The 19891-nt window shown below is 42.2% G+C and overlaps 2 protein-coding genes across 4 annotated transcripts in view; both read left to right on the top strand.

The window, feature by feature from the left end:
- Positions 1 to 10440, top strand: part of atm (ATM serine/threonine kinase) — a 29191-nt gene extending 18751 nt beyond the window's left edge. For both annotated transcript variants that reach the window (XM_047335871.1, XM_047335870.1), the window contains exons 42-64: positions 54 to 142; positions 257 to 359; positions 574 to 722; positions 825 to 929; positions 1522 to 1641; positions 1728 to 1962; positions 2456 to 2632; positions 2714 to 2833; positions 3850 to 4067; positions 4152 to 4359; positions 4684 to 4809; positions 4904 to 5044; positions 5964 to 6102; positions 6220 to 6302; positions 6731 to 6871; positions 7465 to 7581; positions 7713 to 7862; positions 8022 to 8187; positions 8455 to 8541; positions 8681 to 8795; positions 8907 to 8970; positions 9184 to 9326; positions 9730 to 10440. In XM_047335871.1, coding sequence (XP_047191827.1) covers positions 54 to 142; positions 257 to 359; positions 574 to 722; positions 825 to 929; positions 1522 to 1641; positions 1728 to 1962; positions 2456 to 2632; positions 2714 to 2833; positions 3850 to 4067; positions 4152 to 4359; positions 4684 to 4809; positions 4904 to 5044; positions 5964 to 6102; positions 6220 to 6302; positions 6731 to 6871; positions 7465 to 7581; positions 7713 to 7862; positions 8022 to 8187; positions 8455 to 8541; positions 8681 to 8795; positions 8907 to 8970; positions 9184 to 9326; positions 9730 to 9910 — 3177 coding nt within the window. In that variant the 3' untranslated portion in view covers positions 9911 to 10440. The remainder of the gene's footprint in view (positions 1 to 53; positions 143 to 256; positions 360 to 573; positions 723 to 824; positions 930 to 1521; positions 1642 to 1727; positions 1963 to 2455; positions 2633 to 2713; positions 2834 to 3849; positions 4068 to 4151; positions 4360 to 4683; positions 4810 to 4903; positions 5045 to 5963; positions 6103 to 6219; positions 6303 to 6730; positions 6872 to 7464; positions 7582 to 7712; positions 7863 to 8021; positions 8188 to 8454; positions 8542 to 8680; positions 8796 to 8906; positions 8971 to 9183; positions 9327 to 9729) is intronic.
- A 723-nt stretch (positions 10441 to 11163) lies between these two features.
- On the top strand, positions 11164 to 19692 carry LOC118299434 (transmembrane protease serine 2). Of its 2 annotated transcripts, none has more exons than XM_035623172.2 (13): positions 11164 to 11397; positions 11939 to 12092; positions 13019 to 13111; positions 13253 to 13366; positions 13591 to 13720; positions 13835 to 13945; positions 14038 to 14081; positions 14521 to 14692; positions 14783 to 14961; positions 16168 to 16269; positions 16641 to 16783; positions 17985 to 18140; positions 18680 to 19692. In XM_035623172.2, the coding sequence occupies exons 1-13, from the start codon at positions 11383 to 11385 to the stop codon at positions 18692 to 18694; spliced, it is 1428 nt and encodes a 475-aa protein (XP_035479065.2). In that variant the 5' UTR covers positions 11164 to 11382; the 3' UTR covers positions 18695 to 19692. The 2 variants fall into 2 exon arrangements, with proteins under 2 accessions (XP_035479065.2, XP_035479064.2); XM_035623171.2 differs by having other exon boundaries at positions 11166 to 11397; positions 18677 to 19692.
- The last annotated feature ends 199 nt before the right edge of the window (positions 19693 to 19891 follow it).

Raw genomic sequence — 19891 nt, 5'->3', positions numbered from 1 at the left:
TCAGTGCAACATAATGATTTCCACGTCCTCCTGATGGTCACGTGTTCGTACAGGAGCTTCTGATTGAGGTCTATCGCAGCATCGGAGAACCTGACAGTCTGTACGGCTGCGGAGGGGAGACGATGACCAGCCCACTGACCAGGTGATCATAATAATAATAATCTATCAGCTGATGTCATGCTTTATTTTTTTTTTGTTTTACAGTACAATCGGTTACATGTAGTCTTTGTTTTGCTGTGTCCAATTTTTTTTTAAGGATTCGAACCTACGAGCACGAGGCCATGTGGGGGAAGGCCCTGACCTCCTACGACCTTCACTCGTCTCTGCCCGACGCCACTCGGCAAGTGGGAATCGTGGAGGCAAGATATTTGTATTTTATTGTTTATGTTGAAACACACCCGTAGAGGAAATTAGTATGAAGTAGGGCTGGGCGATATGGCCTATAAATAATATCGCGATATATCCTTTTTATATCGCGATGTTTAGCGAAAAATGTACCTATCTCTACTGTTACGTATAACTCGTACAAATAAAAGACAAATGTTGAAAAAAATTCTGTCCCCCACTGAACAGGGTCTGCAGAACTTTGGTCTGAGCAACATCCTGGCCACGTACATGAGGGGCCTGGAGAGCGAGGGGGTGGAGTGGGGGGCGGAGCTTAGGGAGCTCCGCTTCCAGGCGGCCTGGAGAAACAGCCAGTGGGAGTGTGAGCTGTCGGAGGGGTGAGAGGAGGAGGAAGATCAACTGTAACCCGTCAGAGTCGGAGGAAATGTCTTTACTCAAATATGTTGTTTGTTTGTTTTCTTCTTGTGTTGTTGCATCAGGAGTGAGAAATCAACGCCGGGCTTCCACGAATCAGTGTTTTGTTCCCTGCAAGCGCTGAGGGACAAAGAGTTCTCCATATTCGATGAAACGCTGAAACAAGCCAGGTACGGGAAAACTCCTCAAATGTTCTTAAGATGCTTCCAGACGTGAACTGAAGTCTGAACATTTTCCTGAACTTTTCCAGAGTATGTGAGAAATACACGTCACCTGAATATTCTGGAACAGGGTTGGGTAGTAACGGATTACATGTAATCTGATTACAAAAAAATAAGTAGCTATTATCAAACCAGATTTCAAAAAAATGTGTAATTAGATTAAAGTTACAGTGTCAAGGTCTCAAGGATTATTTCATTACATTTTGATGATGTCTTTAAATTATGGCAATTTTAAAATCACATTAAAAAAAAATATATACATATATATAAAGTTATTCAACAGTATATTACTGTGTACATTTGTGCTCTCAGGTTGCTGATGATTTATAGATAATGATCATGCATTTATATTTTTTTGTAAATGCTGAATTATGTTGATTTTAGTTTTTCAATACATTTTAAAGATTATTTTGTGGAAGTAATTTTTTAATATAAGGTGCAATATTTTCAAACTTTTATATAAAATATCCGGACCCAATTTTACGGACATTTCGTCTGAAAACTCGTTGAGGCGTTTACGTGTGTTGTGTGTTTCCCTCAGGCGGGCCGAGGTGGAGGAGCTGTGCAGAGGAAGCCTGGAGGCCGTGTCCTCTCTGTACCCGGCTCTCAGGAACCTGCGGAGCATCAGGGAACTGGAGAGCGTTCAGCAGCTCTTCTCCAGGTGACGACGCCGCCGCTCACACGAAGAGAGAAGAAGAAGAAGAAGAACAGTCTCTGAGATTCATGTTTCATGTTTTCATTCATCAGACCCTTCTCGGACGTGACCCTGAGGGACGTCTGCGGCCGGTGGCGGCAGCACTCCCGGCTCCTCGCCGACAGTGACTTTGTGCTGGTGGAGCCCATCCTCTCCGTCCGGTCCGTGGCCCAGCAGACCCTGATGTCCCGGGTGGGAGACCCCGACGGCACCGAGCTCCTCGGCTCGGTGCTCACCGACCACCTGATGGAGCTCTGTCGGCTGGCCCGCAAGGCTGGGAGCACACAGGTAACACGAGTGTGTGTGTGTGTGTGTGTGTGTGTGTGTGTGTGTGTGTGTGTGTGTGTGTGTGTGTGTGTGTGTGTGTGTGTGTGTGTGTGTGTGTGTGTGTGTGTGTGTGTGTGTGTGTGTGTGTGTGTGTGTGTGTGTGTGTGTGTGTGTGTGTGTGTGTGTGTGTGTGTGACTCTACACGTGTGAATGTACACGCGTTCAATCGGTCGTTCGTTCCGTCGTTCATTCGCTCCGTTGTTCGTTCTTTCGTTCGTTTATCCGTTTGTTCTGTCGTTGGATCATTCCGTCATTCATTCTTTCGTTAGTTTTTCCGTTCGTTCATTCTGTTCCATCGTTCTGTCGTTCGTTTGATCCTGCCACCCCTGTAGTACTTTTTTTTCGGGTATTGTCCCAGTGGACGATATCCTGCTGCCTTTCGTCACTTTTGACCTTTATCCGTAAAAAATAGTTCTCTGTAAAGCGCCTCACGTTGTTGTGATTGCCTGTGCAGAGGGCAGAGCGGGCCGTCTTCCAGATGAAGCAGCTGGGCGGCAGCGGCGCAGCATCCTGGACGTCATCTCCTGCGTTGTCGTGGCAACTGGAGGAGGCCCAGGTGTTTTGGGCGAAGGGAGAGCAGGGTCTGGCTCTCGGCCTGCTGAGACAGATGATTCACTACCTGGAGGAAAAGGTCAGGCGAAAAAAAGTCACTTTAACTTTCTGTGTATTACCCAGAATGCCTCACTGAACTATATGTGATGCGTTTCATTAGGTGGATTTGAATCCGGCTCTGGCTCCAGTTTACACCGAGTGTCTCCGGCTGTGTGGGAACTGGCTCGCCGAGACCTGCCTGGAAAGTCCTGGAGTCATCCTGGAGAAGTACCTGGAGAGGGTGAGAGGAGGTTTTACGGAACGTTTAGGCTCGGACAGAGTTATTAATTTTTGGATTGTGGATTATCTGCTCAGGAAAGGAGCCCGATGAAAACTTTTCATACAAATAGAAGTGTTTCCGTCTCCCGGAAAACTTATAGAAAATATTTTCAGGAGTTTTTTGTCTCGTTCATGTTCCTGGTCATGATTTTATTATCTACAGTTAAAAACAACCTTGTTTTAATCCCTCAGACAAACTGGAATTTCTTAAAGTCTTAATATAAATGCGACTTGATGAAACTCGCTTACACCCTGAAGCACACACACACACACACACACACACACACACACACACACACACACACACACACACACACACACACAAACACACAAACACGTATAAGCCTCCCTCTGCGAAACGGAGGATTTATTATCCATCACACACACACAGACACATAAATAATGCATATACATCCAGATAGATTGGGAGGACGCCTTAAGAAAAAATATTGACCGTAACGTCTGCAGGTATTACACTTACTGTCTTGGGGCTACAGCGGATTTATATGGATGAGATTAAATTATTCATGCTGCGTGTGTGTGTGTGCGTGTGCGTGTGTGTAATAACTGAGTACATATTGTCTTGTGGTGATGTTTTCTTCTGTCATGTTCTTTCTTGTCCTTTGTTTTTATTTATTTTTTTAACTTCCTTTTTTTCTGCTGTTGCTTCATTGTCGGTATTATTTTGACTTAATTTTCGTCCTGTGAGAGAAGATGTGCATCCTGGGAAAAAAGGTTCGGAAAACTATTGCTTGACGCTCCCAGCACTTTATTCCTTCCAACTGTCCCTGGAGTCCGTATTTATCTGGGGAACGCTGCTCCCTCGGCTTGGAATAATCTAGAAAAGGGACCAAAGCTCCAAGAGGGTTATCTTGAATGACCTGGAGGCAGATTTTTTAAATCTCAATGAGATTTTTTCTTCTTACTCCTGTTAAATAATTGGTTTATGATATTAATAAAAGCTGCTGCCCCCTGCAGGCGGTGGAGGTGATCGAGGGCGAGTCGGGGGTGCTTGACTCCCGGCTGCAGGCTCAGCGGACCGAGGCCTTCCTGTCTCTGGCCCGATTCTCCGACGCCCAGTACCAGAGCATCGACAAGTACATGAACTCCTCCGAGTTCGAGAACAAGCAGGCGCTGCTGGAGAAGGCCAAGGAGGAGGTGGACCTGATGAAGGAGCGCAAAGTGGAGTCCAACAGGTCCGTGAGTCATTCTGATTCTAAAAACGTATCGAGGGGCGAACACACCTCCTCCTCCTCACTCGTCCCTCTTGGACCCGGCAGGTACACGATCAAGGTGAAGCGGGAGCTGGAGCTGGACGAGAAGGCGCTGTCCAACCTGCGGTCGGACCGACGGAGCTTCCTGTGCAAGGCGGTGGAGAACTACATCCAGTGTCTGGAGCAGGGCGAGGAGCACGACACCTGGGTGTTCCGCCTGGCGTCGCTCTGGCTGGAGAACGCCGGCGTCAAGGCGGTGAACGACACGATGAAGGTGAGGCGGGAAATATAACGTTCTCCAGGGTTCCTCCTTCCTACGCATTGGTGATTTGGATTTCTTCTTTGTTTTTGTAATTTTCATGTCTGGAAAACATTTTATATTTTAAAATTATTCATATAATAATAATACTTGTGTATTAATATTACAATATTAATTTTTATAATAATATTACATATATATATTTATAATCTACTGAGAAGAAGGAAATTTGAGTCTGGAAAAAGTCTGGAATGTTGAAATGGAAAATGTGTCGCTGATTCTCATATTTGTCCATTCCAGCGTATTAATCTTACGGCGTTGCTCGTTCATGTGTTTCAGAAAGGCGTGAAGAAGATCCCCTCCTACAAGTTCCTGCCTCTCATGTATCAGCTGGCCGCGCGCATGGGAACCAAGATGGCGACCGACATCGGCGAGGACACGGGCTTCCACGACGTCCTCATCGACGTAATAGCAACACTTGAATATCTCAAATAAAAGTCTGACAAGATATTTGCCTGATGTAAAATATAATAACTGTTCCTCGGTTGATTCCTCGCAGCTGATCTGCCGAGCGTCGCTGGAGCATCCTCACCACACGCTCTTCATCATCTTCGCTCTGGTCAACGCCAACAAGGACGAGAACTTCAGCCGGACCCGTCAGTCGAGGAGCGCTCCGAGGCCGACGTCGGCGTTCGATCAGGTGGGTCGGATCATAACTTCACAACTTTTTACTCATATTTACATATCATTTCATATCAAGGTACAAGATTCTCTCTCTCATTACTACTTGTTCCCAAAGTGTATTCTGGATTTTATTGGAAATATTGTCACTGTAGACGTTAACATTAGAGCCTGACCGATAATATCAGACGATATGAGCCTTTCACAGACATAACACATATCAGCGCTTATGTATGAAAATCTTTTATCGTACAGAATTAACAATGCAAGAAACAAATGTTTACATATGTGAGTTTACATTTTACGTAAAATAAATTGTGATTATTTTCTTAATTCAAGTACTATATATTTGGTTGTATTTGTGTTATCTTTTTATTTATAGTTATTCATGATAAAGTTTATGGTTAAACTAAAATATCAAGCCTCAATTACATTTCTTTGTCATAAAGGTTTGATAACGATATCTTAGGAATCATTGACAGATTTAAAAAAAAATATATATATATCTCTCTATATATATAGAGAGATATATTTTTATAGAGAAATATATATATCTCTCTATATATATGTGTGTGTGTGTATATATATATATATATATATATATATATATATATATCTCAGCCGATGTATCGGAAATCTTGTACTCCCTAATATCGATATCGACCCACAAAAATCCATATCTGTCGGACTAGTTTACATAGTGTGGTTTGTGCAAATGCAAAGTCCTAAAGTTATTAAAGGTTATTTTTTATCCCTGGATAATAATCTAATAATCTTTGACTGTTTTAAAAATGAACAATTCCCTCTGAGAGACAAAATGTAAAAACCTCTCTTCGTTAAAGTTGAAAACGCAGCCTCGACCTAAAGCCAACTCTCCAGATTACTTCTCATAACTCTTTATGAAGTTATGTTTTACAAGTGATTATTTTTGGGTGCAGGAGCGTTCGGACGTGGCCCGAAAGATCATCGGCTCGATCAGGAAGAAGAGAGGCGAGATGATCCGAGGGATCGAGCGTCTGTGCGACGCCTACATCACTCTGGCCTACATGGACGCCAGCAGGCACAAGACGGAGAAGAGTACGTCGAGTTACAGTAGAGTGAGCTGCCGATGCTCACAGTACAGTACAGTTCTGCTTTCATCATGTGAACATGAAATGAAATATTTTTTCATGTGCTCCTTGTTTCGATCGATAGAGGCGATTCCCATCCCCGCCGATCAACCCATCATGCAAATCAAAGACCTGGAGGAGGTCGTCATTCCCACGATGGAGATCAAGGTCAAAATAATTAATGGAACGTCATAATTTGTCAGTATTGTAACAATCTTTGTTTGGAAGAAGGTTAACAAGCTGCAGATTCAGAAACTGAAAGAGGATTGATTTAATTTGATTTGACGGCTCAATATTATCGTTATTATTCTCGTTCCGCGTTGCCTTAAATTATCCAAATTGGCCACTACTAGCCAAAATGTCTCAGCAGAAGGGGCGGGGCTTAGAGGGATATTGGCCCATATGTCTTTAGCCATTTGTCCAATCATCACGCATCTTGGTTCATAACTCGCAGCTGTGATTAGCTACAGTTTTACTTTAAGCCTTTTGATGCCGATGTGTAGCGGGCGCCACAAATGCCACATTTTCAGTTGAAATGTTCAACACGGCCGTGACTGTATGATGATAACGAGTGTCGTGTTTGCTTGTGTACACAGGTGGATCCGACTGGTTGCTATGACAACTTGGTGACTGTCAGGTCCTTCGTTCCCCAGTATCACCTGGTGGGCGGAGTCAACCTGCCCAAGATCATCGACTGTGTGGGGTCTGATGGCAAGAGCAGGCGGCAACTGGTCAAGGTGTGTGTGTGTGTGTGTGTGTGTGTGTGTGTGTGTGTGTGTGTGTGTGTGTGTGTGTGTGTGTGTGTGTGTGTGTGTGTGTGTGTGTGTGTGTGTGTGTGTGTGTGTGTGTGTGTGTGTGTGTGTGTGTGTGTGTGTGTGTGTGTGTGTGTGTGTGTGCGCGCGCGCGCGTTGAACCTGCTCACTTCAAACCTTTTTGTTCTCCTTGTTTCAGTTTGACTGTTTGGTAATAATTAATCTTTTCTTTGTATCAGCACAAACACAGTTTGGCGGATCACAAACATGTCGTCACATTGTTGTAATGAAGACATTCTTCAGAGGAGTGTGTATGTGTTTGCGGGAATACTTGAAGGCTAATAATTCACCACTGTGGAGAGTCATGGTGAAATTACAGTTTTTCTGTTGTTGTGAAACGCAAAAATAATTACAACAAACACGCAAAAGTAATTTAAAGAGAGACAAGTACTGTGTCTGTCTTGTATTAACAGAATAAACAGAAATAAAAGGCCTAAAAGCACTTATAAATCTCTTGGAAGTTCCCTTGTTTATAAAGTGTGTTCCCCGGTGACCTTTGCCCTGTGGTTGTGACCCAGGGCCAGGACGACCTGCGGCAGGACGCGGTGATGCAGCAGGTCTTCAGCATGTGCTCCATGCTGCTGCAGCGCAACACGGACACTCGCACGAGGAAGCTCAACATCCGACGATACAAGGTTCCACTTGTCTCTACTAGTGTTTTTTGAACCTTCTGTTTTTCACTTGAAGTCGGTAGTAAATCAGAATCTCATGCATATTAAAATAACAATTATAAATATAGAATATATCTCTTGTGCTTCATCCCCAGGTGGTGCCGTTCTCGCAGCGCAGCGGCGTGTTGGAGTGGTGCTCCGGCACCGTTCCCATCGGGGAGTTCCTGGCGGATCCCAGTAAAGGAGCCCACAAGCGCTTCCGACCGCGGGACTGGACCAACTTGTCCTGCCGCAAGAAGATGATGGTACTGTCATACTTTAGTAAACCACTCAGGTGTGTGGACGGCTGCCGATCCATCACCGTCCGGATGATTCTGATGGAAAATAATGCAATTAGGAAGTTGAAATATGATATAAAAACCCTGCCGTGTTCATTCTCTTCTGTCACGGCGCCCGTACCGTAGGATGCTCACAAGCTGGGGTTCGACGAGAAGCTGCAGGCCTACGCCGAGGTGTGCAAGAACTTCCGGCCGGTCTTCAGGTACTTCTGCATGGAGCGCTTCCTGGATCCCGCGGTGTGGATGGAGAAGCGGCTGGCGTACACCCGCAGCGTGGCCACCTCCTCCATAGGTGACGACGAAATTTAAGATCTTTCTGTTTGCCAAACCAGAAGCAGCACAGAGTCGGGCGACCCGAGTCCTCTAACAGAAAACATGTTGTCAGTTAGCCGAGCACCAGGCTGCCTCTCGGGCCGTTTGAGGACAATTAGGATTTGATTCAAATGAAGCTGTGACGAAGTTATGTGGAGAATCTCAAATTATTATTACATTTTTTTATTGTGGGTGCTGCTCACGCTGAATTATTGACCAACTTTCTCTGTCCTGTGTGTGTCTGCAGTCGGGTACATCGTGGGTCTGGGCGACAGACACATCCAGAACATCCTGATTGACGAGCTGTCTGCCGAACTGATTCACATCGATTTAGGTTTGTGCTATTCTACATATTTTGATTGAACTGTATGATCGTATTAATCATATATTGACTCCTCCTATGAAATCCCTGTTTTTAACACTCCAAATCCAAAGATTTAGACATTCTTATGCTTTTTTCTAATAATCTGCAGGTGTGGCCTTTGAGCAGGGGAAGATCCTCCCCACGCCGGAGACGGTCCCGTTCAGACTGTCCAGAGACATCGTGGACGGGATGGGCGTCACCGGAGTGGAGGGAGTTTTCAGGAGGTGGGCAGGAGTCGGGCTGGAGCTCGTGATTGAGTTCTGTAGTATGTACAAGACTGAGGGGGAAATAAAGTACGAGAAAAAAACATCTGTTCTCTGTTTTCTCCGGACCAGGTGTTGTGAGAAGACCATGGAGGTGATGAGGAGTTCTCAGGAAGCTGTGCTGACTATTGTGGAGGTGCGGATCACACACACACAAATATGTAACGCTTCCTCAGTCGTTCTTAAAGGAGACATGTGTCATCAAGGTTTTTTGTGTAAGTAAAAGCTTCTTGTGTGTGTGTGTGTGTGTGTGTGTGTGTGTGTGTGTGTGTGTGTGTGTGTGTGTGTGTGTGTGTGTGTGTGTGTGTGTGTGTGTGTGTGGGGGTGGGGGTGGGTGGGTGGGGTCCAGGTGCTGCTGTACGACCCGTTGTTCGACTGGACCATGAGTCCTCTGAAGGCCTTTCACCTGCAGCACGACGAGCAGCAGGAGCTCAACGCCACGTTGAACTCCACCATGGGCGGCGAGGACCTCGACAACCAGCGCAAATCCAGGTGATGATTAAGTTGTTTGGTCCATAAAATGTCATAAAACTGTGAACAATGTTTCGATGGTGTTTCCCCAAAACCACCAACATGATGTTTCGGTTTGTCCACGACAAAGACGATATTCAGTTCACTGTCACAGAGGAGCAAAGAAACCAGAACATATTCACATGTAAGAAGCTGAAATCAAAGGACTTTGACTTATTATTTCCATGAAAACTACTTGAAACCGATTAATCGATTATCAATTAATTAAGTAGTTGATTACTAATCGATTAATTGTTGAAGCTTTAGATGAGTTGAATGATTCTGGAGCCACAGACGGACAGAGGTTCATGCGTTATAGTTAGGAAGTTTTTGTAGTATATTTATATGCATATATATTTATATATGAAGCTCCTTCTCTCGGCAGCGACAGTCAGAGCTTCAACAAGGTGGCCGAGCGGGTGCTGCTGCGGCTGCAGGAGAAGCTGAAGGGGGTGGAGCAGGGCACGGTGCTCAGCGTGGGGGGGCAGGTCAACCTGCTCATCCAACAGGCCATGGACCCCAAGAACCTCAGCAGGCTGTTCCCCGGGTGGCAGGCCTGGGTGTAGACGGGGGAGAGGGGGATGAAGGTTCCTCCTGCCTCAGCCAACAAGGAGCCACGGACACGTCGTTCCTCGTCCGCGTGATGAAGTCGAGCCAGTTGCTTCCTGCTTGAGGTCATTTTCAAAATTGCCACAGATTGTTGAAAGCTACAAATGAGGGCTGACGCTACACGAACATTTCAAAGTTTCCAAGAGACACAAACCGATCGACGCCGCGTTGACTCCTCGCTCTCTGCCCACCGTTTGCACTTTAACTGAAAAAGTGTCAGTTTGTAAAATTGGAAAAGATCCACAACAACAAAAGAAGAAGAAGATCATCTGATCAATTGGAAAAAAATCCAGAAGCAATTTTAAAAAGCTGTGATGTCCTGATTTGTTCACTGTAAAACGTCAGAATATTTTTTCCTGTTTCACCCAGTCGGATGTGGTCGTTGACCAAATGTGTAAAATTATTAATAATTGGTTATATCTTTAAAATGAACACACGCTTTATGAATGTATGATATTCCTTTAAATAAACTGCACTTGAAAAATCATTTCAAGCTCGGTTTAGTTTGGGTTCCGCTGTTTGACAGCACTTACATATAGGTTTTCTAGATATATAGATAGATATGTACAGTAGATAGATAGATACTAATATAGATTTCAGTTGGTTCATGTGAACATCAACTCTTCCACTCATACAAAAGTTAGTCGCGGTGTTCCACAAGGTTCTATGCTGGGCCCGATACTTTTCAGTCTATATACGCTTCCTTTAGGGAAACGATCCGACAGTACCACATGTTCTTCATTAGACCCACACTGGGAAATTCCGGTATCAAACACACATAATACAAATTATAAGATATAACAAATACAAATGTAAAAGTATACAAATAAAAGGGATGTAAATATTTAAAAAATGACATAATATTTGTGCAAGTTTCTGCAATTTGTTTGCAGTAATCTCAGTGTCAGGATGATGAAACTCTTGAAGTGCAACTCTAGAATGAAGCGGGAGACATTTGACAACGCTTGAAGACAAAGTATAAATTTGTTGGACAGTTGTTCACAACTTTACATTTCTAAATGTCTTGAGAGAAAGTCTGAGCAGTAATTTATCACAGATTTCCTCACAGATCTAATTGTGCCGTCCGTATTTTCCCGTCACCCATTAACTCGGGGTTGTGAAGCCTCGTGTGTTTTGCCTTGTGTGCACAGCTCAGAGGGAAACACCAGCGGAGGGTTGAAGAGAAAGTCCTGGTTGTGTTTGCTGTGTTCTCAGGAGTGGAACTTCAAACCGATGCAGATGAAGTGTTCGGGGGCGGGAACACGAGAGAGGAGTTCATATCTCAGTTAGACATTTCTAATTCCTCTTGTGGAGCGGACGTTGATGCTGATCTGACTATTTACATGCAAGATCCCAGGAAGACGATTTTTTGTTTCTTCTTCTTCTGCATCCATCACTGAATTGAAAGATATTATCGACTGAACAGAAAATGTCCACAAATCCGGTAAGTTCGACTTCCTACCGTAGAAATATACACGTAGAGTAACTCCTGCTCACTGTTATGATGCTGGGAATGAACATATCACGTGTTGAGATTAAAATGTTGCGAAATTATTTTCTTTCGATATTATTACGAAATTATGTTTATTTTCTATCTATATATATTTGTTTTCTTTTTATTTTCTTATTTATGATCAAGTTTATGGTTTAAACTAAAATATCGAGCCTTAATTATATTTCTTTGTCATAAAGGTTTGATAACGAAGTCTGAGGAATGACAGATTGAAATATATAGATATTGTTATATATAAAAATAGAAATATATATTGTTTTCTTATATATATCGGACGATTTATCAGTATCGGAAATCTTGTCCCCAATAATCCGTATCGGTCTCTACTGGACAACCGCTCTTTAATTTTACACTTCACATATTTTTCTGTTCTGTTTTGTTGAGAGTCGGTTGAAATTACTTCTTTCAAATTAATTTCCAAGCAGCGTGATTTTTAGAAAAAGCTCTGTTGTCATAATCACTTCCCCGACAGCGTCTGGACTCGAGTTCTCCATTCACCCGTGAGGACGCAGAGAGGAAACTTCCTCCGCTCAGCCGGTCGGAGGTGAAGCCGCAGTACGTTCATCACCTGGACTCAGAACCTCCTCCACCGGAGATCAGCCCCTCCGTCGCCCACAGACACAAAGGTAGAGTCCTATGATTATAATCATGCAGCTGTAAGCATATGCATTTTAACAGTTGAATAGATTTTCTAGATACACTTTATAGAATATTGTGACAATTGAAAATTAGATTTAGTTTTGGGACCAACTGTTGAAAGAAACTCATAACTTCATCTAAATTCGAGGTGTAGAACATGTTTATGTTTGTTAGAATAATGACCATTAGTAGAACAAAATGTTTTTTATGTGCTTTATAAATACAGTCTGATTGATTGATTGAAATAACTAACTAATTATTATTATTCAATGTAAATGTGCTAAACTCAAAACTTTGTTTCCATCTCAATACTTGGGCCTGACTTTCTTCTATATACGACTAAAATACAAATGATATTCCTCATATAGTTTCTGCCTTTTAAAAAGTTGCAAAGTGCACACTTTTTTTATTAATCATTATTTGGTTATTTTTTGACCCCTTATTACATGAAAAGAATATTTTCAGACACATTGACATTTTCCTATTTACTCAAACAAGGTGATGTGTGGAGAAGTAAATCAAAACAATTTGTAATAAGTATCGAAGAGGGGGAAAAAAGAAAAACACGTAAAACACAAAATATCAAAACATAATTAACCATGGGTTACACATCCACCAGACACAAATCCACGTATTCAGTCCATTACACATAGATACCAAGGAGGACTTGTTATACAGTAGAACTTCATGATATCACATTTAATCCAGTTCAGGTACAGAATCTTTTTTTTTTCATACATTCTTCTAAATTAATTCATCAATTCTTTTTTCTGACAAACTAAGTTAAAAGGAAACGTGCGTATTTTGTATTAAACAACTTAATAAACTGGTTGTAAATGTTTTCACAGTCACTGTGTGTGTGTGTGTGTGTGTGTGTGTGTGTGTGTGTGTGTGTGTGTGTGTGTGTCGTCAGATGTCAAACAGAGGTGTGTGAAGTTCACGGTGGCGGCGGTGATCTGCCTGCTGCTCCTCCTGCTGGTGGCTGGAATTCTCCTCGCTTATTACTGTGAGTTTGTTCAACGTACTGCAATAACTTCAACGCACGTACACATGTAATTTGTATATTCACACACGCACACACACACACACACACTCTGGTATTCTTCACACGAGTCCTTTTCCTCCTCTGTCCCGTGGCGCCTCACAGTGTCCTCGCCCTGCGCCCGCGGGCTGCAGTGTGGTGACGGGAGCTGCGTGTGGGAGGGGCAGTGGTGTGACGGGGCGAGGGACTGTCCCGCCGGACAGGACGAAGACCACTGTGGTAAACGTCCTCATCCAGAGAACACACACACACTCACACACACACACACACACACACACACACACACACACACAGACACACACTCACACACTTATTTATTTATTGTCAAGTAAATGGTGGTAACAAGTAACGTGGAAAGTTGATACAAAATGTTTGAATAACAAGGGAACACATATACATATACACATATGCATTCATACGTACATGTCTGTGTTTGTGCTCAGTGCGTCTGCGCGGCTCCAGCTTCCTGCTGCAGATCTACTCGGCTCAGACCGACGCCTGGAGCTCCGTCTGTTCCCGCGGCTGGACCGAGCCGCAGGGCCGGGCGAGCTGCCGGACGCTGGGATTCAGCAGGTGAACGGGTCACGGGGTTGTTTTTGTTTTTTCTCCCCCTCTGGATTATCAAAAAACAGATTCAGATTTAAAGATCGATTGTCTTTTGAATTAAAAGCGGTGTGGTCGTGACAGGGGCACGTATTTTAAATCCGGCCGACAGACGAGCGACTCTGGTGACGGATTCTTCACAGTGAGGCCTGATTTCAACCCGGACGCTTTTATTCTCCAGCAGCTGGAGCTCAGGTGAGTGAACCGGGGACAATAATAAATATATCAAAAGGCAGATATTGAATTCATTTTTAACATGAATTGTCTTTTTCTTTCACCATCTGCAGCGACAGCTGTCCCGACAACAACGTGGTGACTTTACGTTGTACTGGTACGTACTGTACTTAAACTCGGGAGTTGTTGTTTTTAAATACTAGAGGAGGAATATTGTTATAGGGTCATAATATTCAGATTTATTCTAAAATGGTTATTAATTAATCTCTTCAGCAGCCATGGGGACGCTGGTGCATGACATGGGTTTTTTGTTTTTGTGTCAATAAGAATTTCTTTTGATTTCCTCACAAACAGTTTGCAGTTCAGTATTTTTTTCTCTGTAATAATTTTCATGTCCTTCATCTCTTCTTCAGAAGTTTACTGGTTTGTATTTATTAATTTTTTTAAGCTTGAAGGGAACTATCATCTGTTTCACAAACTATATTCTTCAAGTTGATTTAATGCACCCGTCAAGAAGAAGGAGACACATTTTGGAAATCCCCTCTCCTCTTTTGAACCTGCTTGTGCCTCCTCTCTAACCCCCCTGTCGTCCTCAGACTGTGGGAGCGCTGCGAACTCCAGCGGGGCCCCTGGGGCCCCCGGGGCCCAGCCGGCCCCCCTCGGGTCCTGGCCCTGGCAGGTCAGCCTGCAGCTTTCTGGCTCCCACCGCTGTGGAGGAGCCCTCATCTCCCCCTACTGGATAGTGACGGCGGCGCACTGTGTGGACAGGTAGTGTTCTTCACCTCACACTTTCTGAAGCCAGTGGGTTTGTGTTCTGATTCCAGCCTGACTCTGCTCTCGGCCGTCTTCCCCCTCCAGGGTCTCCGGCCCCGGAGACTGGGCGGTGTACGCCGGGATAGTGGATCCGTCCGGTCCTCTGTTCAACCCCGCTCACTCTGTGAGTCGCGTCGTCGCCCACGAAGGCTTCGACCGCCTCACTCGCAGGAACGACATCGCTCTGATGAGGCTCAGCAAAGCTCTGGACTCGACAGCTACAGGTTAACGTTCACAAGGGTGCAAAAATAAATCTTTTACTTATCGTCTTTATCAAAAACATTTACCCAATAATCAATATTAGTTTTCACGTTTACAGAATTTACACTCAAATCTCTTGTGACCCAAAATCTACATAAACAGTTCTAATAGTTTCACAGTTATAGCAGTTATAACTTTCACGTTATAGAGTTTCTGTAAGCCTGAATCTGGGCAGTAGCAGCAGAATCTCGCCTCAACCGCAGCATGACGTAGAACTTTATCAAATTGTTGATTTGATTTTCGTTAATTTAGGACTATCTCTCTTCTCCGTCCGCACTCAGTTTCAAACATGACGTGTCATCTTATAATCATAATTTCATGTTCTAATAATAATAAAGTTTCCACGAAATAACGTGAAAGTTTCCAAGAAATAACGTGAAATTCACGAAATAACGTCAAAGGTTCACGATATAACGTCAAAGTTTCCACAAAATAACATCAAAGTTTCCACGAAATAAAATGAAAGGTTCACGAAATAACGTCAAAGTTTCCACGAAATAAAATGAAAGTTTCCACGAAATAAAATGAAAGTTTCCACGAGATAACGTCAAAGTTTCCACGAAAAACATGAAATTCACAAAATAACGTCAAAGTTTCCACGAAAAACATGAAATTCACAAAATAACATCAAAGTTTCTACGAAATAACGTCAAAGTTTCCACGAAATAACATCAAACTTTCCACGAAATAAAATGAAAGGTTCACGAAATAAAATGAAAGTTTCCACGAAATAACGTCAAAGTTTCCACGAAATAAAATGAAAGTTTCCACGAAATAACGTCAAAGTTTCCACGAAATAAAATGAAAGTTTCCACGAAATAACGTCAAAGTTTCCACGAAATAAAATGAAAGGTTCACAAAATAACGTCAAAGTTTCCACGAAATAACATGAAAGGTTCACAAAATAATGCCAACGTTTCCACGAGATAACGTCAATGTTTCCACGAAAAACATGAAATTCACAAAATAACGTCAAAGTTTCCACGAAAAACATGAAATTCACAAAATAACGTCAAAGTTTCTACGAAATAACTTCAAAGTTTCCACGAGATAACGTGAAACCTCCATGAACAGACGGTGTGAATGTGTGATGGGAGCACAGACGCTGTGGGACTTTTCCGTTTGCAGACTTCTAACAACTCATTGGTCATCTTCCTCTCTTGGTCCAGGCTCCGGGAACATCCGTCCCGTCTGCCTCCCAGATGTGGGTCTGAACTTCTCTGCTCCTCAGAGCGGCTGGATCACTCGATTTGTCCGCTCGACGATCGGAGGTGAGCAGCTCATGGACACACCTTCACCTGTTCACGCTCTTTATTTGAGTCAAACCACTAGATGGCAGCAAAGTCTGTACTTTTTGTGATTGTGCATTCTTTGGTTTTGCCTGTTCAGTGTGTGAAGAGATAACCAACGCTACTTTAAACAACAGCACTCGGAGAATTCCTCCTCCTATTAACTGTTTCACCTTCAAAACAAAACCTGGATCCCGTGACCACGTCAGAGAGCTGTCTTTGATCGAATGGTGCAAACCTGTCCATAGTTGTTTTGAGTAATCCTGCAAAAAACACACCAAAAGAAGCGATAATTAGTGATTCCAATGTGTCTTGTTGTGTGACATGTCGTTCTCCTTGTGTCTTCCTGACAGACTCCGCCTCTCAGCAGCTGATGGCGGCTCAGGTGTCTCTCATAGACGCAGCCGAGTGCAACAGCTCTTACGACGGCCGGATGTCACAGGACATGTTGTGTGCCAGAGAGGCGACGGAGGCGGGAACCAGCGCCATGTGCCACGTGAGACACGCAGCGTCTTCGAGTTATAGTTAAAATACAGGGTTCATACGCAGTATGGAATTTGACTTTAGTAATTTCCATGTGTGGATGAGTGTGGACAAAAGAAAGTCTCAACATACGTGACTATAAAGATTTATGAAATTTCTCTCAAGTCTAGTGAATCCTTTTCCCACAGTCAGTGATAAATGTAACGTTTGTAGGTAACGATTCTCTATATTCACAGTTTGTGACTGTCGGAAACGTTAATTTTTTTTCACGTTTCAACGTGAAAGTTTCACAAAACAACGTGAAACTGAAACTTTTCACAGAATAAACGCGAAACTTTTCACGTTATGACGTGATACTGATGGACTTCCGTACGGCAGAATGAGGGAAATAACAGAAACAGCAGGAAATATCAATATTTCAATATCAACCTGCAGAAACTTTCTGGGTATGAAGTGCAACATAACAGCAGACACAGTCAGAAATGTGATATTCTAACAGTTGGATTTATTTACATTATAATATTATATAAAATAACTTGGAATATTCAATTATATAATGACATTTACTCAATAAACATCTAGCTGTTAGAACTCAGATGTCAACTATGGTCTGAAAAAAATCTAGAGAGAAGTCTAGAATTTTGAAATGAAAATGTGTCTGAACCCTGTAAATCATAATCAATAAAACATAAATGAATAACTGTTAAAGATGTGACACGTCATTACGTGTCATCTGGTGTTCGGTGGAGTAGAGACTGTAAATAAAGACTCAAGTGATCCCACGGAACAAAACGTACGAAGCAGCAACAAAGTGTCTTTTATGGAAACTTACATTTTCTTTCCGGTGCAACTCAAACAGTGACACGAAAAAAATAGTTCAGTGTTTGTGAGAGAATTCAAAGCATTTTTCATGCGCTTACGTAAAAGTGTCTCTGAGGCGAAGCGGAACAAGAGCCGCACTGTGTCGTCAACATGCTTTCAATAAACAGTTCCGCTTCGTGACTCACCAACGAACCGTGGATGTAAAGTCAGAGAGAACTGTAGAAATTATTATTATTGAAAAGATCTGAAATGCATCTTCACACGAACTAACATTTAGTGTTTGAATCTCTTTTCAAAAACAAGACATTGAAAAGTTGTTGATACTGAGTGTGTGACTGTTGATGAGTTTTTATATGAGACATATAAGTTATGAGCTGATCTCATTCTTTCAGGGCGGCGGCGGCGGCGGCCCTCTGGTGTCCCTGAGCGACGGGCTGTGGTGGCTCAGAGGGGACCACGTTTGGGGCGAACGCTGCACCGAGCAGAAGAAACCAGGTGTTTACGGCAACGTCGCCTATTTCCTGGACTGGATCTACAAACAGATGAAGGTAAAGAAATAATAAAAATTAAAAATTAAAATGATTTTGGATAAAGCATACTAGAGCCCGACCGATATGGATTTTTGGGGCCGATGCTGATATTGATATTTGGGAGTACGACATTTCCAATACAGATACAAATATATATATATATATATATTTATATATTTATATGTATATGTATATATATTTATTTTTTCCTTGTCTAAGATGTTATCAAACCTTTATGACAAAGAAATGTGATTGAGGCTTGATATTTTTAGTTTAAACATAAACTATTTCATAAATAACTATAAATAAAACAAAAAGTAGAACAAATATATATAACCTTAATTAGGAAAATTAACATAATTTATTTTACATAAAATGTTGACATAAATGCAACTTTTTTCTGCATGCATTATTCTGGACAATAAAGATTGCAGACCAGAAAAATGATATTTTATTTGTATTCATATTTCAAAAAGTTTTGAAATGTGTCTGATCACATTTTTACTTGTACTGTTAAAACATTTTTCACATGAAGTTTGTGTTTGTGTTGACAGAAGCATCAGGACGACTGACGACTGCACCAGAGATGTTTGTGTTCAGTTTGGTTTTTCTTCTTTACTAGTGTGCTGACACATTTTTTTAATATCAGCGCCTCATCGATATGTTTATTATCACTAACATAACTTTTATTATCACTGCTCTGTTCCTCCATCATCTACATCAGTGATGATGCAGATCTCAGTTGATGCGCTCCATGGTTTCATATTTGTTTTCATTTTTGTAATATTTATTGTCTTTCAGTCTTTTATAAATATGATTGTATTAATCTTTCATGACATTAATAAGGGATGTTTGAGTAAGTAGGAAATTACCAAACAAGCTCCTTCAGTGACATCCTAACGGATGGTTTGGTCCTAAGTAACACAGACTTTATATATAAAAAATGGACGAATTGTCACTGGGTCCGGAAAATGAAGCAAATGTGGAAGTGCCTGTATTCTCTGGAATCACCAGCAGAGGGCGACTATGACGTCAAAGTGTCCACGAAATAACGTCAAAGTTTCTCTAAGTGACTTTACTTCTCACTTGATTCATAACCCCAGTAAACATTTTCCTGAGTTTATGGTTCAATCTCTAGTTTCAAGTCTAATTCAATAACATGATGTTCATTTTCTACATTATGGTTCATTTTACAGTCATGGTTGCAGGTGGACAGTAGTTGGATGAGCTGTCAGACCACACCCAGAATTCTACAATTCTAGGCTTCAAAACATCAGCTCACCAACCTAACGCGTGACGTGTTGACACTCGGTCCTCAGTGACCTCACACAACAAAATATTTTTGATTTGGTCACAAGCAGTTTTATTTACAGCATAAGTACAATTTTGGCACAGAAAACCCCCCCCACATAAATAAGGGAACATTCAATGATTCAGGTACCTAGATTGATTTGACCAGTGACTCGGTGGACGGAGTCGTGCGACTCCCCTTGATTCACGTACTGTATCACTGACTTCTACATATGAATATGACATTTGATCATGTTTTTGGTGCATGTGTCTCCGCTTTAGAAAAAAAAATAATTTGGCTTCTCGTTTATTTAGTGTTGGATTTGTATAAAATGTTGAAATATAAATATGCACCATTGAACATCTAGTGTCTAAAAAGAAAAGAATAATAATAATACAATCACATTCAAAGAATTTTAAATATAAACTTGTATGTATGCGGAATTAGTAAAATCACATTGATACAACACAAAATTGCA

The sequence above is a fragment of the Scophthalmus maximus genome, chromosome 11, assembly GCF_022379125.1.
Source record: "Scophthalmus maximus strain ysfricsl-2021 chromosome 11, ASM2237912v1, whole genome shotgun sequence".
In the NCBI taxonomy this organism is placed as follows: Eukaryota; Metazoa; Chordata; class Actinopteri; order Pleuronectiformes; family Scophthalmidae; genus Scophthalmus; species Scophthalmus maximus.
The sequence above is the reverse complement of the archived record's forward strand: the minus strand, read 5'-3'. Positions and strand labels throughout refer to the sequence as shown.

Excerpts from the sequence above, each read along its gene's own strand:
- LOC118299434 (XM_035623171.2), top strand. Across the intron at positions 13,112-13,252 it reads AATTCTCCTCGCTTATTACT|TGTCCTCGCCCTGCGCCCGC; the intron begins GTGAGTTTGTTC and ends GGCGCCTCACAG. Across the intron at positions 13,946-14,037 it reads CTCCAGCAGCTGGAGCTCAG|CGACAGCTGTCCCGACAACA; the intron begins GTGAGTGAACCG and ends CACCATCTGCAG.